The 16112-nt window shown below is 40.0% G+C and overlaps 2 protein-coding genes across 3 annotated transcripts in view; one reads left to right on the top strand and one right to left on the bottom strand.

Annotated features, from left to right (window-relative positions):
- TYW3 (tRNA-yW synthesizing protein 3 homolog (S. cerevisiae)) overlaps window positions 1–1309 on the bottom strand; it is a 23486-nt gene extending 22177 nt beyond the window's left edge. The window contains exon 1 of one of the 2 annotated variants that reach the window (XM_008585794.1): window positions 1056–1309. In XM_008585794.1, the coding sequence (XP_008584016.1) occupies window positions 1056–1229 (174 nt within the window). In that variant the 5' untranslated portion in view covers window positions 1230–1309. The remainder of the gene's footprint in view (window positions 1–1055) is intronic. The other variant, XM_008585795.1, reaches the window with a different exon arrangement.
- Window positions 1310–1485: 176 nt separating this feature from the next.
- The window catches only part of CRYZ (crystallin, zeta (quinone reductase)), a 25972-nt gene continuing 11345 nt past the window's right edge, over window positions 1486–16112 (top strand). The window contains exons 1-4 of the mRNA XM_008585797.1: window positions 1486–1492; window positions 6484–6600; window positions 8024–8176; window positions 11626–11789. Of these exons, the coding sequence (XP_008584019.1) occupies window positions 6490–6600; window positions 8024–8176; window positions 11626–11789 (428 nt within the window). The 5' untranslated portion in view covers window positions 1486–1492; window positions 6484–6489. The remainder of the gene's footprint in view (window positions 1493–6483; window positions 6601–8023; window positions 8177–11625; window positions 11790–16112) is intronic.

The following is a 16112-nucleotide window of genomic DNA, read 5'->3' as shown; positions in this document are numbered from 1 at the left end:
GTGGAAATGGGGGAAGAGAGAGTGTGTGGGCAAGAGTGCCAGTGCACAGGAGGGAATGGAAGCAATATAAAAATGAACAGGCTCTGCTAACCTGGGAGACCAGTGAATGATCAATGATAGACCTAAAGAATGAGCCTATAAATGTGTTGTCTTCCACGCACTAAATTTAATACGTTCTTTCTATAATTCCCTTTGACAGAGTATCTGTGTTAGGAAACAGATGGTGATCCTGTGGGTAGTTGAGTAAAAAGGCAAGGAGTGCAGAGTGGAGCCTGATCAATTACAGTGGCTAAGGCACAGTGGAATTAAGATCAACAGAAGCAAAGTAGGAGATAGTGCTGTCAAGGTCATGCCCCATGTCTTTACAAGCTCCATAGGATAATGTGGTAGTACTGGGCAAGGCAGGTAGGTCTTCTAAATCCATGTTAAGGATGACTCTCCTCCTTTCTTTGCTCCTTTCTTCCAACTTAGTCAATGCTAAAATGTAGAGGGGAAAATATGTGTTAGATACAAGATATAGATCTCTATTTCAAAATAATTTTGATTTTATTATTGCTAGAATTTTTTGAGGGTGATAATGATGTCTGTTAGAGTGGGCCACTAGGAGGCAGTGAACTCCTAAACACTGATGACGTTCAATCAAGAGCAGCGATAAAGATTTGGCAAGCGGTTGAAGAGCAGCATTCAATACCTCGCCAGGCAAGGAAGTGTTTAAATTCCTTTAGCATTCAGAAAATCAAGTTCTCTAACTCTTGCCAGTCAAGATAGTTATCAGGCCAGCAGTTTCGTCATCACCTGAGGACTTGTTAGAAATGCACAATATCAAGCCCAACCCTGGACCTACAGAATCAATGCACGTTAAAAGATCCCCAGATGATTATTAGATACTTAAGGTTTTAGAAACACCTAATTCACCCTCTAAGTTTCACCTATAAAGACCACCCACCAGAGGGATACACGCACACAGGCCTAATTGGGTGTTGCACTGAGTGGGCACAGGGCTCCTAAAGTTGCTCACTAGAGGGCAGTGCTGGAAGGGCACAAAGGGACCTCACCCCGTCTAGGAGGAGGATACGGCCTGCGCAGGAGCTGGTGGTGAAAAATTGTTCTCGCGCATTCAGGAGCTGCACAAGCTCTACCACATCCTCGTCCACACTGCCCTTCCGGCTGAGGTCCACTTTGCTCAAACACTGCGCCTTCCACCTCGCGAACTCCGCGCTGCGATCCATGCGTGAGAGAGAGGCTGCCCTCTCCACATTCCCGTTAGCCTCGCCTCTCCTCGGGGGGCGGCCATATTGAAGCGAGCGGTAGCCGAGGAGGCCCAAACTTCCTCTACTTTCGAACTCCAGAGATTCTCGTTCGCCCTCCTGAGGGCGGGGAGAGACACTGGGGCGAGGCGGAGCCTGTAAAAGTTGGCGACAGGTGGGCCTACCTCCTCCTCGTGTGGAATCTGAGGGAGCCCTCGCAGACTCTGATTCCACTCTAGAGCCGGGTAAGTGGTTTTAAAAAGTCTCCTTAGTTCAGACAGCGAATCTCCCCGCCGCCGGTCCAAATGGAACCGAGCTTGATTTGGGCTGCGCTCCTCTCCTGACCTCTGTCCTCCCCGAGAACCGGTGCCTACGGAGTTCGAGGCCGAAGCCATTCCCCTATAGGGGCTGTAAGTTCCTAGGAGTACATCACCTGGGGAGTTTGACCTGCTGGTCTCGGTGACCTCTGTCCTCCCCGAGAACCGGTGCCTACGGAGTTCGAGGCCGAAGCCATTCCCCTATTGGGGCTGTAAGTTCCTAGGAGTACATCACCTGGGGAGTTTGACCTGCTGGTCTCGGGCTCCCAGCCGTGGTTTCCAGTAGGGTCTGCGTTTCGGCTGTCACACCGCGGCTCCCCGCCAGCAGCCCCTCGCCCGCCACCCCGCCTGATTTTCCCTTGCGGCCGGGGCCTGGCCATCCCTGCAGCAGCGCACGCGGGCCTGCGAGGGCCCCTGCCCGCAGCCCAGCCGTGGGCAACTGCGGGTTTCCCGGCGCTGTCCGCCCGGCCTTCCTGCAGCTTTGCCGTCAGGGTTGCAGTCTTACTTTTGCAGGGAAATGTGTAGTTTAATTCACCCTGTGGCCCCCATCCATAATAATCTTCAAAAGGAAAAAATTGCAAAACGCCCGTATATATCGTTGGATGTTTCCAGAGGAGACTCGTCTCAGTGACCAGTGAAGGGGCGTTAATGATTAAACCATTTAAAGGCCAAAGTTTGGACCGTTTGTCCGCAGCTAATGGAAATGGCCATGTGAGTCACACTGAAGCCACTGTGACTCTCCGTGTCTGGTCATCAGCAGCAAATCTCACCGAAGTGTATTCCCCTAGCACTGGGGAGCAGCCTGTTCTATCCTAACTTATCAGAGAAACCTGGCGGTGTTCAGAATGATCTATTAAAACCTTCCCTCTCCCCCGTTATCAGAAACGAGCACTGAGATCCAGACCAGTGAAGTAAATTGGCAAGACCACACAGCCGGGAAGAGACTTTCTCTGGCCGCTTTGAATTTTTTTCTTTTTTACATTTCTGCGTTAAGAGTAATAAACCATATGCTTACATAAGTCATTCTTGATCAACAGCAGCACATATTGTAATGACTGATTCTCTTTCCAAATTTTCATTTTTATATTTTTTGCCAGAAATTCTTATTTTACTTCTGCTGTTGTCTCCTAATGTGCCTTTGCTCTGGCTTTGTGAATTGGTCTGTTCATTCTATGTTAAAATATACTTCTAACATTTTTTCTATTCCTGTAATTTTCATTTAAACCAAATAGATTCAAGCATAGTCTGGAAAAGATCACTGTTTGAGGAAAAATTTGAAATTTCATGTTTCCTAGATTTATAAGATATGGTTGACAATCTTTTAGAGGTAAAAAGTAAAACCAAAAATTAAACCAAGGTACTCTAAATAATTTTTTAAAGTTTATATTTGATAAATAGAAAGGCCTATTTGAAGCGCAGTTTAATTAAAAAACAAGCAATGGACAGGCCCGCCCTAAATCATAAATCATTTGTAATTTAGTCTGAATAATATAGATGATTTAGTCTAAATAATGTAGAGCTTACTGTATGCTAGGCGTGCTATGAAGGACACTCCCTGTGCTGTTGTAGTTAAACTTCACAAGGATCCTATGCTAGATAGTACTATTCCCATTTCACAGATAAGGGAATTATTAATTTTCCTAATAGAATGATATCTTTTGTACTTCTACTGCATCTCCTGACTTATGGGCATATGAGAAATTTCAAGCTCTAAGCAGATGCCTTAGTCATGAAATATGAGATTCCACCTGCAGGTTAGGTCAGTTTCACATTTCTATCTCAGTCTGTCTCATTATTATCAATATAAAGTTTATTTCTAAGAAAATAAGGGTCCTCTGTGCCAATGTTTCAAAAGGTGAGATGAAAAGGATTATACAGTAAGGGGAAAAAAGTCAGCTAACAACATTTAAAGTATAGGACTTGAAATATAGCTCTGCTTCTGTGTGACCCTGACCAAGTCTCTTAATCTCTTGTGATGTTTTCTCATCCATAAAATGGATGTTGATTTTATTTTTACTTCAGCATAAAATACCTGTTGTGAAAATAATTGTATCAATGGAGGTGAAAAATGTGCTTTTCAGAAGTCAGTTATTGCTAGGGTTTAAGAATTTTTCTTATTGCTATTAGTATGCCACATTGTTTTGTTCTTTCTATAATTCCCTTTGACAGAGTATCTGTGTTAGGAAACAGATGGTGATCCTGTGGGTAGTTGAGTAAAAAGGCAAGGAGTGCAGAGTGGAGCCTGATCAATTACAGTGGCTAAGGCACAGTGGAATTAAGATCAACAGAAGCAAAGTAGGAGATAGTGCTGTCAAGGTCATGCCCCATGTCTTTACAAGCTCCATAGGATAATGTGGTAGTACTGGGCAAGGCAGGTAGGTCTTCTAAATCCATGTTAAGGATGACTCTCCTCCTTTCTTTGCTCCTTTCTTCCAACTTAGTCAATGCTAAAATGTAGAGGGGAAAATATGTGTTAGATACAAGATATAGATCTCTATTTCAAAATAATTTTGATTTTATTATTGCTAGAATTTTTTGAGGGTGATAATGATGTCTGTTGGTCGAGAGATAGATGCGAATGTTTGAAATAAATAGGTAAGAAGAATTGATATTGAAAGTGGAAAAAGAGCTGACATGTTACATACACCCTTACGTGTGTATATGTGTAAGGGTGAGAGCTCTGAGCACACAGGAGCTGGGGCATGGGGCATTTTCTCTTTGCCCTTTGTGTTCTCTGAGGTTGGCACAGTGCCTTGCATACAGTTAATGTTCGGAAAACCCATGATGAATGCATAACAAACAATGTTGGTATTAATGTTTTGTTTAAATGATTATCTAGACTTAATTCTTTGAGGTTGTTTTTATAACCAGAGTCCTGTAAATATTATTATATTAAATTAAAGATGATTATAGAATTATAGAGTGGAGTATGTTTTTATAAGTAAGAAATTGGAAAGAAGAATATATGGGAAAGGAATAACGATGTCTTCTATATACAGGAGCATACATTTGCCAAGTTCTGTGCTTGGAGCTTGCTATGTCTCCAGCACAGTCACTCTGAGTGGGATCCCAGTTCTGATGAAGAAACTGAGGCTGAAAAGGTTGACTGCCTTGCCCGAGGCCATGTGGCTAGGACATGATAGAACGGGGATTCCAATCGAGAACTGTTGGATTCCAAAGCCCACACTCTTCCCATAATTCCATGTTGAAAGCAAAAAGGAAAAGGAAAAAAGAAGCTCTGCGTTCTTATTTTCCCCATGGAAAACTCATCTGGGCGACCTTTTCTTTTTCATTATACATGTTTTATTTTCATTATACATTCACTTTCTTGTCTAAGAAATTCCCAGCTTGAGTGTAGACATGAATGGAAGCACAGTAGTGAGATTGCTGGGGAGGACTGGGCTACCTTTTCCTGTCCTAGCTCTTTGACAGATCTTCAGAGATGCCTACCTGTTCTACAGTGCCCTTAGGTTTATGCCCTCTACCTGCTTTGTTGCTTTTTATATGAGGACTGCTCTTCAGGATATATCATTGCTAAACAACCTTGGGAAATTTCACTTTCTCCCTTGTGCTGGGCACTGTTTTAAGTCATTTTAATCTTAAGGGTTTTAAAATGACTCAAACTTTTGATTAATTATATCAAGAACTTTCTATCAATAACATCATGAAAATACTTTTGATTTTCCTCCCTGTACATTGAATGACATTTTATAGCCAGCATGGGCTCTGTTCTGAGTAGTCCTGTGCTGAACTGTAATACAGTAAAAGTCTGAGTTCTTCCATTTTAGGTCCTAATTTCTGCACCTCTTTCTGATGTTTAAATGCTTGTGGTTGAGGAAGATGTTCTAGGTGGTGTCAGAATCTTATAATATTTGGTTTGATTAATTTTGAGAAATTTTGTTAACCCACACATAAAATTATGGAGATATAGTCAAAACCCTTTCGTTACATCTTTGCAGGTACAGATTTTCCAAAGTTATAATTTTATATTCAAATGTTCTTTGCCTTTTCCTAGAGTTTATTTCAACTCTGAGTTTTCTTTTCATTTTAATATTATCAGTGGTAGGACAGACAGGTTAGGTGAGCTCAAGTAATTTATAAAAGATTGCATACAGAGCAGTGTTTTAGTTTTTAATATTTTTTACCTCTTGTTGAGATGAATGAACTATGTAAAGCCAACTGTTCCAACATTGATAAATTTCAAAAACTTAATGCTGAAAGAAAAAAGCAAATTGCAGAATTAAGTACAGTATGATCCAACCTAAATAAAATTTGAAAACACACAAAACAACAGCACATATTCTTTTTAATGCATATATATATGTAGTGATGGTATAACATACTTGGGAATGTTGAGCATTATTTTTATATTATAGTCCCCTCTTGAAAGGGTGAGCCACAGATGGGTTTGTGGATGGGTAGAGGAGGCTGCAATTATATCTATGATGTTTTACATTTTTAAAATGTTAAGAATTGTTAAAGCTGGATGTCGGGTAAATACGTTTTTATATTCTTTATATGTTTGAAGTAGTTCATCATCTAACAAAAGGAAGTCTGTTTATCTGTTAATAAAACTTATATTAGCTCCTAAAATTTCCAGGAGGTTTCAATCCAAGCTTACACAAAAGAAAACCAAAGATATGGTATCATACTATGTCTATCCAGATGTTTTTGTTTGCATGCTTGATTCCCTTGTTGAGGTCACTGAATCCCTACAGGAAGTACTGTAAAGTGTTTTGCTTTGTAGCTGAAGGATTTGTAAGATGAAAGGTCCTTAAACATGAAATGAGATCATTGGTAAGCTCATGATTTAAGTTATTGTTTGAAAATTATTTGATCTGCTCCCTCCAGGGGCGAAAAACATAGTGATAGCCTAGATGCAATATGACAATACATTAATTTTTTTTCTTAATATCTAGATCACCATGGCAACTGGACAGAAGTTGATGAGAGCTGTTAGAGTTTTTGAGTTTGGTGGACCAGAAGTGCTGAAACTCCAGTCGGATGTTGCAGTACCAATTCCAAAAAACCATCAGGTGGAAATAATTACTTTACTCAGGCAATAATTACATTGAATTTCAAGCACATCAAGTTAGTGTTCAAAAGAAGCAGACACAATTATTTATAAAGACATTGAATTAGGACGAAGTTTGTACGTTTATATGTATGAAGTCGGAGAAAGTTAACAAATCTAATAATTAGCGAAGTAGACATATGAAAAGGAATAATCTCTGATTATAAGAAAAATTTTGAAGTTGAGAATTATCTATGTAGTGCAATAATTGGGATTTTTCTGAATGGAATCATAAGTAGTTTCAAATAAATTATTTTATTACAAACTTTCATGATTTTTATTTTGCGCATGGTGGGAAAACAGTTTTCTTTTGCATTCATGCTTTTTCATGTATGACCAAAGAGAATTTAAATATAGAGTTTAATTATTCCCAATGACTTTAACAATATACCTTTGATTCAAAATTATGTATTTTTATTACTGCATCTTCCATAACTCCCAAGTTTAATTTCCCTGGGATGCTTTGTAAGAGTTTTTACAATTTGGCTATAACCTATCTTTACAGATTATTTCTTATCAATCTGTCTCAACTGACTGTACTGAAACAACATCAAACTTTATTCAGTTTCGCCAAGAGGCCCTTTCATTCCTTCTGTCTTTGCACATACTATTCCTTTAACGGGAAATATGTTTTTTCTTGCATTCCTAAAGAATTTCTACTCATCCTTTAAGGACTAGCTCAAATACTACTTCTATAAGGCTTTCCCTTACTCTTATAGCAGGGATAATCATATTGTATTAATTAAGATAAAATTAGTGCCGGTAATAAATATAATCTCAAAGTCTCAATGCTTCAACAATAGAGATGTATTTCTCATTCACTGAGTTCCAAAATTCTGACATGTTGGTGGGTAGCTGTCCTCCAGCAGTGACTTAGGGACCCAGGCTTCTTTATTATGTGGCTTGGCCACCTTCATCACTTGTCTGACAAGGCCTCTGTGAAAGGGTAAAAGCGCAGTATGGATTGCCTGCGAAGGTTTTTATAGGCCAGGCCTGCAAGCGGCTTTTATCACTTTTGCTTACATTCTATTGGCTAGAACTGTCATGTGACTACTCATACCATGAAGGAGGCCAGGAAATAATGTTATTCCTATGTACCCAGGAAGAGGAGGAATAGTTTGAACAAACACATAGAGGTCCCTGCCACATATCTCCTCTTTCACTATTTTCCCAAAATGTTTTTAATACAGCACATAAGGCATTCTGTCTTTTTATTTGCATGTTGGTTTGCAAAGCTAGAATGTGAGCTTGTTGAAGGCAATGTGAAGCTTGTTCATTTTGTTTTGTTTTTCCATTTTTATAGCTCTCTTAATCACACAATCCTAGCAAAATGCTGAATGAATGCCCAAATGCTGTGTGTGAACTAAAATATATTGTTGTTGCAGGTTCTAATCAAAGTCCACGCATGTGGAGTAAACCCAGTGGAGACATATATTCGCTCTGGTACTTACAGTAGGAAACCACTCTTACCCTATACTCCTGGCTCAGATGTGGCTGGGGTAGTAGAAGCTGTTGGAGATAATGTATCTGCTTTCAAGGTATTACGTTTTTAATTACTGCTATTTTACCTTAATATTTTTTCTTAAAATATTTCAACATAGCTTTAAAATGTGTCAAATATGATTTAAAAGGCCCAGTACACAATTTCTGCCACCTGGGGGACTCCTCTAGTCAAAAAAGAAGTTACTTTTTAATCCAGAGGTTTTATTTGTTTGCACTATTGGGAATAAATGCTGGGTAATTTCTGCCTCTTCACATCCCCACAGAATGAACTGTGATCCTTTTGATTTAATAGAAATATGTAAGGAAAGAAAACAAACAATGAAGATATACTATTTCCTAATTCTTTATAACACACGAGCCAAATGTAATTTTAAATTTCTTTTATAAATTTAGCTCCACAAAATAAAGGGAAAGTTAATTCTTTTGAAGAATAAGTAAAACATGAAAAAATGCAGGGTCACTATACAGTTTCGGAACTCTGACTTAGACCAAGGTCAATGAAAGTGTTATGATCATGGCTTTTGTTATCTATATGCCAAAAGACATATAAAACATAGATAGTATATTTATAGTATACTCATGTTCTAGCATCTTCCCTAATAATTCCTTGACCTGCTCAACTTTGGCAGCACATTTACCAAGACTGGGCTGAGACAGAAAAGATTAACGTGCCCCTGTGCAGGAAGATGGGCAAATTCATGCAGCTTTCCACTCCTCAGCCTGTAGCAATCTGGCTTCTGCCCCCATCGCTCCACTGAAACGATTCTTGCTAATGTCGCTAATGGCCTCTATATTGCTGGAGTTAATGGGCCCTTTTATGTCATTATCTTTCTTGACTTCTCTGTGACATTTGACACTCTCAGCCACTTAACTTTTTCTTTAAAAAAACTTTTTCTTTAGCTTCTGTGACATCGTTTTCTCCTGTTCTCTCCCATTCTGCTCAGGGCATCCTTTTTCAGGCCTCTTTTTCTCTGGATGCTCCTCAATTTTTGGTGCTGCCCAGGGGTTTCAGTCCCGACTTAGACCTCTGCCTTTAGTATTCTGTACCTTTTTCATGATGATCTCATGCACTCTTAGTTTCCATTATTCCATGTGATATTTCTAGCTTAGAATTTTCTACTAAGCTATGGACCTGTGTGGTCCAAAACAGGAGTCACTAGCCACATGTGGCAATTTTAGTTCAAATTTACTTAAACTTAAATAGAAAGTACATTTCCTGAGTCACACTAGCAACATTTCAAGTGCTTAATTATCCTGTACATCAAACAACTACCCCACTGGACAGTGCAGATGTAGAACATTTTTATCCTTACAGAAAGTTCTTTTGGAGAGCACTGGACCCACATGGTCAACCTCCACGTTCTTACTCAACATGTCTAAAACCAAACTTACTTTTCCTCACTGTAGATCTGCTCTTCTCCTGTGTGACTGTCTTGGTGACTTCTGGGCTCACCTTCTCACTCTCCCCTGGCAGATCTCCCTTACTAGAACTGGTTTCTGTCTCCTCTTTCTATTCCCACTGCCTGTAGTTTAGTTCAGGTTATCTTACCTACTTAACTACGCTCCTGTCCTAGATTTCTATAATAGACACTTAAATTATTACTCTCTCTCCTTTTCCCTGGAATCTATCCTTACTGTAGAAAGAACCATTTTCTAGAATGTAATTCTGATTGCTTTACACCTCTACTTTAATTCTTGCGTTAATTCCTTGTAGATTTCAGGGTACTGTTGAAATTCCTTGTTGTTATGAAATAAGACTCTCTCTTACCTATCTTTCTATTCCTATCTCTCACTACTTCTCATATTATAGTTTATTATTTAGTAATGAACTGTTTGTCCTTCTCTGTACATCTTATATTCTTTCATTTCTCTTTCTTTGTACATATTGGTTCCTCTGCTTGACAGAATTAAATTGAAAGTTACAAACATGGATTCAAGGGATTTCACCTCCAGCTTTAATTTCTTTCCATTTTATCTCTGAAACTATTACATACCATACACTAGACTGGTTATGCATTGGGAATAAATGGTAATTTCTCAGCATTTATTCCTCCCTCTATTTCTTGGCTGACTTTGTTTCCTTCACACATAATGAGTAATCCCTCTTATAGTTTACAAAATCTTGTCCTGTCCTTCAAGATCTACCTCAAATATTAGCTTCTCAATAAAGCTAATCTTAATTTTCTCAATTTAGTAATTCCTTTGTTTTTCACATGCCTATCTTTGATGGCACATCATGTTTGCTTTCTTCACAATTATTTCTATCTCTCCTCCTAGTTTAGGATGCTTGAGATTAGGGACAGCTTTTAATATCCCTTAACAAATTCAAAGTAATGCTTTTCATATTGTGGATTCTTAGTAAATGTTTGAATTATTTTAAAATCAATTCACCATGTTTTTTAAACTGTAAAAACAGGATTAGTCTTAATATAGTTGTACTTGACCATAAGCAGGTGAAACTGTTAAGTGGGGATGCTTGTCTTTGACTCTTGGATGCCTTCTGAATCTTTTTCATTTTTATCCCACCAGATAGTGCTGTTGCCTTTTCATACTTCTTTATTATAGGACCAATTAAAGTAGACTGAGCAGTCATTGCCTTAATATTTTGCCTGTTCCAAGGAATATTTATCTTTTTTTTTTTTTTTTTACAAGAAAGAATTAGTGCAGGTGGTGGTAGTGGGCAGTCTAATTTACCCTGGTGTGCAAATAACACTGGACTTGTAATACGTGTCTAGGGCATTACTGTATCTTCAGTCATGCATCTGCTTTTCAACTGCGAGGGCCCAGCGGATGTTTATTGAGAGTTTACTGTGTTTCTGGTGCTGAGACAAGTGAAGAAGCCTGTCTTGGCTCATCCTGCTGTTAGGATCTTGGCCTGGTTTCCTGTGTTTGGGGTATATGCATGAAAGACAATGAAAATGCAGGGATGAGAAAATGCATGGAAAAGATTAGAACAGGAGTTTGGTGTGTGGAAGAAGCTACACTCTGTTTCTTCTCCCTAATACTTTGCACAAAAAATAACAGTTTGTATTGATTGCCATTTGCTAACTGCTTGATCAGAGGAAATTATGCAACTTCTTTGTACCTCAGTTTTCTCATCTGTATGGTGGGATTAATCTAAAGAGAAGATGGTAAAAGTGCCCAGTTCACAGGCTGTTGTGAAGATCAAATTGGATAATATTCTCACTTAATGCCGTGCCTGGCACAGTCAGCTCTCAGTAAAGGGGAGCCCATTGTAGGGCTTCTCCTTCCTCTTCTTTTACTTTTCCTATTTCCCTTAATTTTTTTTGTCATTGGTTCCCATTAATAAAACATTTAAAAATACTCAGTATTTTAAAGTTACTTTTTTGAGACCCTACAATATAGAAAATGATGTATAAATACCCATTTATTTCTTGTTATGAAGGCTGCGTTATAAAGGATTGTGACCATTTTAACATAATTTTAAAGCCCTCATGCTTTATTCATGTGTCTCTTCCCCTAGAAAGGTGACAGAGTTTTCACTAACAATACGATCTCTGGGGGCTATGCAGAGTATGCTCTTGCAGCAGATCACACTGTTTATATGTTGCCTGAAAAACTGGACTTTAAACAAGGAGCTGCCATCGGGATCCCGTATTTTACTGCTTATCGAGCTCTGCTCCACAGGTAATAACACACTCTGGCAATTTTATAGCCAACACCAAAGGAGGGCATTATAAACTACCTTCCTTGCTGCTGTCCATCCATCCATCTATCATTTTTGGTTTCCATTAAACTTTATGGAGTGGGAACTGTACTAATTTGGAGGATTGTACTAATCACTGAGGGTACAATGAAGAGCAATTACTATCTTAAAGATACTCACAGTCTATTAAGGGAGTTTGTTGCTTTGTGTTGCTTTGCCCCCACGGATTTGTCACCCCACTTCCCCTGGGTGACAGAGATGCAAAGGATGATACAAAGGATTACTCAAAGCCCATCTCTTCCGAGCAGTTAGAAGCCCCAAAGAGGTTAACTTCCCAGGCAGCCTCCAGTGAGAGGCAACTCTTCCTTGGGAAATTAATGCTGAACCAGGGTTCTCTTCCTGCATTTATTTTCAGACCAGGAAGTTACAGGAAGAGAACAAAGGTGGGGTTATAGTTTAACAGTATAGGCTGGTAACTGTCAGTGAAACAAGCCAGATGACATTCCAGTAAGGCAATTAAGTGGTCCTATCAACAACAGTTTGATCTTAGCAAACATTCCTTCCTATAGCAATTTCTCAGTATCTTTACATAACAATCAGTAACTAGCCTGTCTTTGAGCCAGCAACCTGCTGTGCCACAATTCTTATCTTGCAACAGAGATTTTAGCCTGAGGAAAATTTCCTGTCCTTGCAGGGTCAATATTTGAAACTGCAGGGCTTTGGAAAACCAAGCCCTGTGAAGTACATATGCTTTATAGTATATTCCATAGGAGTTAGACGTAAGACATATATAATGTGGAAAGTATGGTGATAGACATGTACATAGACATTTATGGGATCACAGAGATGGGCTGTGGGGATAAGTTGGGCTTCCTAGTGAAGTATAAGACTTGGATTATTTTAAAACCATGATTCAGAAATCTTTTTATCTGTGAGAACCATTTGGGCAACAATTTAAAAGTACAGTATAGGGCCCTACTAAAGACCTACTGATCAGTTTCCATGGTTGGGACTTTACAATCTATACTGTGATCAAACCCACCAAGTATTTGGAAAGGATAAGAGATAATCCACCTGGGAAGGGTAGCTGGGAGTGGAGAGGACTCTCTAGATTATGGGAATAGCATCGCGTATGGGAAAAAACAGCATGGTGTGTGGGGAGAGCTATAGTAATTTGGTTTTATTGCATAGAAGATTTCAAGGCAAAAATTGGCAAGGAATGTGATTGGAACATAGTCATCCTTCTATAAATATTGGATGTCATCATCAAATAGGTAGGTTTCAGATTGTGAAAAGGTAGTAGATGGTAGAGCTCACACATGTTCTGTAAGGGATTGGGAGTCACCAAATGTTTTATTCAAGAGAGTGCTATTGTTGTATTTTTGTTTGATTGAGATCACTTATCTGCTGTGTGAGGGATGCATTTGAGGACAGGAATGGGGAGAGAGATAGGAGGGTCTTATAGGAGTCTCCGCTAGACAGAATCCTTATGTATTTGTCCTTGCCAGAGCAAAGGTTATGCTGGAAGAAGTGGAGAGGAAATGAAAACTATTTGGGGGGAGGAGAGAGTGCAAAGTCAGGAATATTTGGTGATTATTTGTGGTTAAAGAATGAGGGAGAAGAAGAGCTTAAGAGTACTTCCAGCTTTCTAGCTTGGGTAATGTTTAATTGTGACAAAGTCGACTATGAAAAGGAGGAGAAAGTTTTGAAGGGAAGCAGTGTGCAGTTTTGACTTGAAATTGTGAGAAAGACATCTGAATGGAGAAGTCCAGTAGCCTATTGGATAAAACAGTCTGAAGCTTGAAGGCTGGAGACACAAATTGGGGGATATCAGCATGTAGGTGAGAGCTGAAAAGATGAAAAGTGATTGAAATCCCTCAGGGAGTGAGAGAACAGTGGAGTGAGAATAGAACTCTAGTGAACATCAACATTTAAGAGTGTAGTTCCAGGAAAGGGACAGAATCCTAAGAGAACCAAAGGGAATAGATCCCAAGGCCAGGAGAGTCTGGAGGTTGTGGTATCTGTTAAACATCCAGTGAGTGAGTGAGGTTTGAACACAGAAAGATCTGGGTTAGAATAATGTCTTTACCTAATATTAACTGCATGACCTTGGTCAAGTTACTTTCCCATCTCCACTCCAGTTTAATGATTTGAAAACCATAGGTAATAACAGCTCCTACCTCCTGGGGGTGGTAAGAATTAAATGAGGTCATGTATGCAAATTTCTTAGTTCAGCGCCAGCACAGAGTGAGTGCTCAATCAGTGTTGGTAATGTTAGGATGAGTAGTAAACATTGCTGTGAAGGAGGGAGCCCGGCTGTCAAATGCAGCAGTAAAGTCTGTTCAGAAAAAATAGCAGTTGGGCTTAGCAATTAAGAGGTCATTAGTGACTTTAGTCAGAGCGTTTTCAGTAGAGTGGTGGGACAGAAACTTTACGGAGTGGGTCGAAGAAGAGGAAATCAATTCCTTGAATGGAGACTCCTCTTTAAAAAAAAGAAGGAGACAAAGTGACAGTAGGTAACTTGAGGATCATACGGGGAAGAGGATGGACAAGACTTGAACATTTTTATAGCTGAGAAAAGATCTAGGAGGGAGAAGTGGCAGATGGGACAAGAGTGCATAAGGCAAGATAGAAAGGACTTAGGACATAGGTAGAGAGATTGGCATCAAATATCAAAAGGACAGTTCATCTGTAAAACCTAGAAGGGGTAAAGATGGTATAATTATGGAAAAGTTTGTGGGTAAGGAGGTGGGGTCTGGAAGGAGCTTATATTTGATTGCCTAACTTTTCATAATTAAGTAGGAGGTAAAGCGATTTTTTGAGAATAAGATCTGAAGGGACAACAGAATGCATGGTCATGTAATTTTCTTCTGCAGAATTTTTTTCTTAGCCATTTGGATAAAGTATCAAGGAAGTTAGGTTTTACTGTTAACCCAGGGCTGGAATATTGGTGGCAAAATGGGATAGTGCAAAGGGAAAAGAGAGCACTGGGGAGAGAAAGAGAGAAGTTGGGGCAATCTACCATGGATCCAGGCTGCGTAGGGAAGGAAGTGAGGTCAGGAGCAGCCAGTGGGCAGAAATGGAGTGGTCAGCGATCTCTGTGAAGCCAAAGAGAAGATATTGAGAGAGCATGGGTTTACAGGATTAGGATAGGAGATTGCCATCGTAGGACTGGTTATTGGTGTCCAATATTTCTCGTGTAGAATAGTTGGTGGTGTTTACCAGATTTGACTCTGTAACCAAAGCAGAGAAGAGTCAGGAATGTTGAAATCTCCTAGATTGGGGCTGGATTTGGGGTGGAAGAGAAAGCCTGTGTGCCAGGTACTAGAGTCTTCAGTAATTAGGAGACAACATCTTGGAAGGCCAGGCAGACTGCAAGCTGGAGACACTGGGAGGCCAGTAGTGTGGCTCAATTCAAGTCTGAAAGCATCAGAAGGAGGGAAGCCAATGGTGTAACTCTGTCTGAGGCCAAATGCTAGAGAGCCCCGGGGGCTGCTGGTGTAAGTCTTGGAGTCCAAAGGCCAGACATCCTGGAGTTCTGATGTCTAAGTGTTACCAGGCCCTAGTCCAGCTGTCTGCCCCTAACAAAAACCAGTGCTTTAATTCAACTTTAATTCAGGAATACCAGTGACCAGAGGAGAGATATTAGGTTATCCCATCTCTCTGGTAAACAAGTAGCAGCTTGGCCAGACTAAAGCCATCTCTCTGACTCAAATTTACTGAGGATTTTTTAAAGAGGAGATTGAGGAAATGGAACTTGGGAAGTCAAAAGCAGGAGGTGGGGGGGACATGAGCTGTGGGGGCTCCGTGTAAGGAGCCAGGTACAAGGTCTCACCAAGGATCCATCTGGCTTCTGTTGCCATCCTTGCTGTTATGTTAGGGCCCTACTAGTGGGCTGGAATCAGCATAGCTTTAGGGATTTAGGGATGTCTTCCTTGGTTTCTCAGGGTCTGGATAGTGTGTGACTGATAGCAAGTTTGCAACTCCAGGCTGACTGGAAAACAACTTTACTTTTATGTAAATAATGTTTTCTTGCCCTGTATCCAAGGTTCAAAATATGAAGTAACCATGGGAAAAGAAGGAACTCAGAGAAATGCATGCTAAGAAGAACCATCCTTTTTTTTTTTTCCCCTAAAGCCCATGCAGTCTTAGGTCCCAACATGGCTTCAGTCCTGCTCTCTCCAACATAAGGGCAGGAGAAGAAGGGTGTCCCAGCTCCAGGAGAGAGAGAGAGAATTGGTTTTTCTAATGCCTTTTTGTTCTGTATGGGCTCCCAGCTGATTAGATGGTGCCCCCCCCCCCCC

The sequence above is a fragment of the Galeopterus variegatus genome, unplaced genomic scaffold, assembly GCF_000696425.1.
Source record: "Galeopterus variegatus unplaced genomic scaffold, G_variegatus-3.0.2 Scaffold3717, whole genome shotgun sequence".
In the NCBI taxonomy this organism is placed as follows: domain Eukaryota; kingdom Metazoa; phylum Chordata; class Mammalia; order Dermoptera; family Cynocephalidae; genus Galeopterus; species Galeopterus variegatus.
The sequence above is the reverse complement of the archived record's forward strand: the minus strand, read 5'-3'. Positions and strand labels throughout refer to the sequence as shown.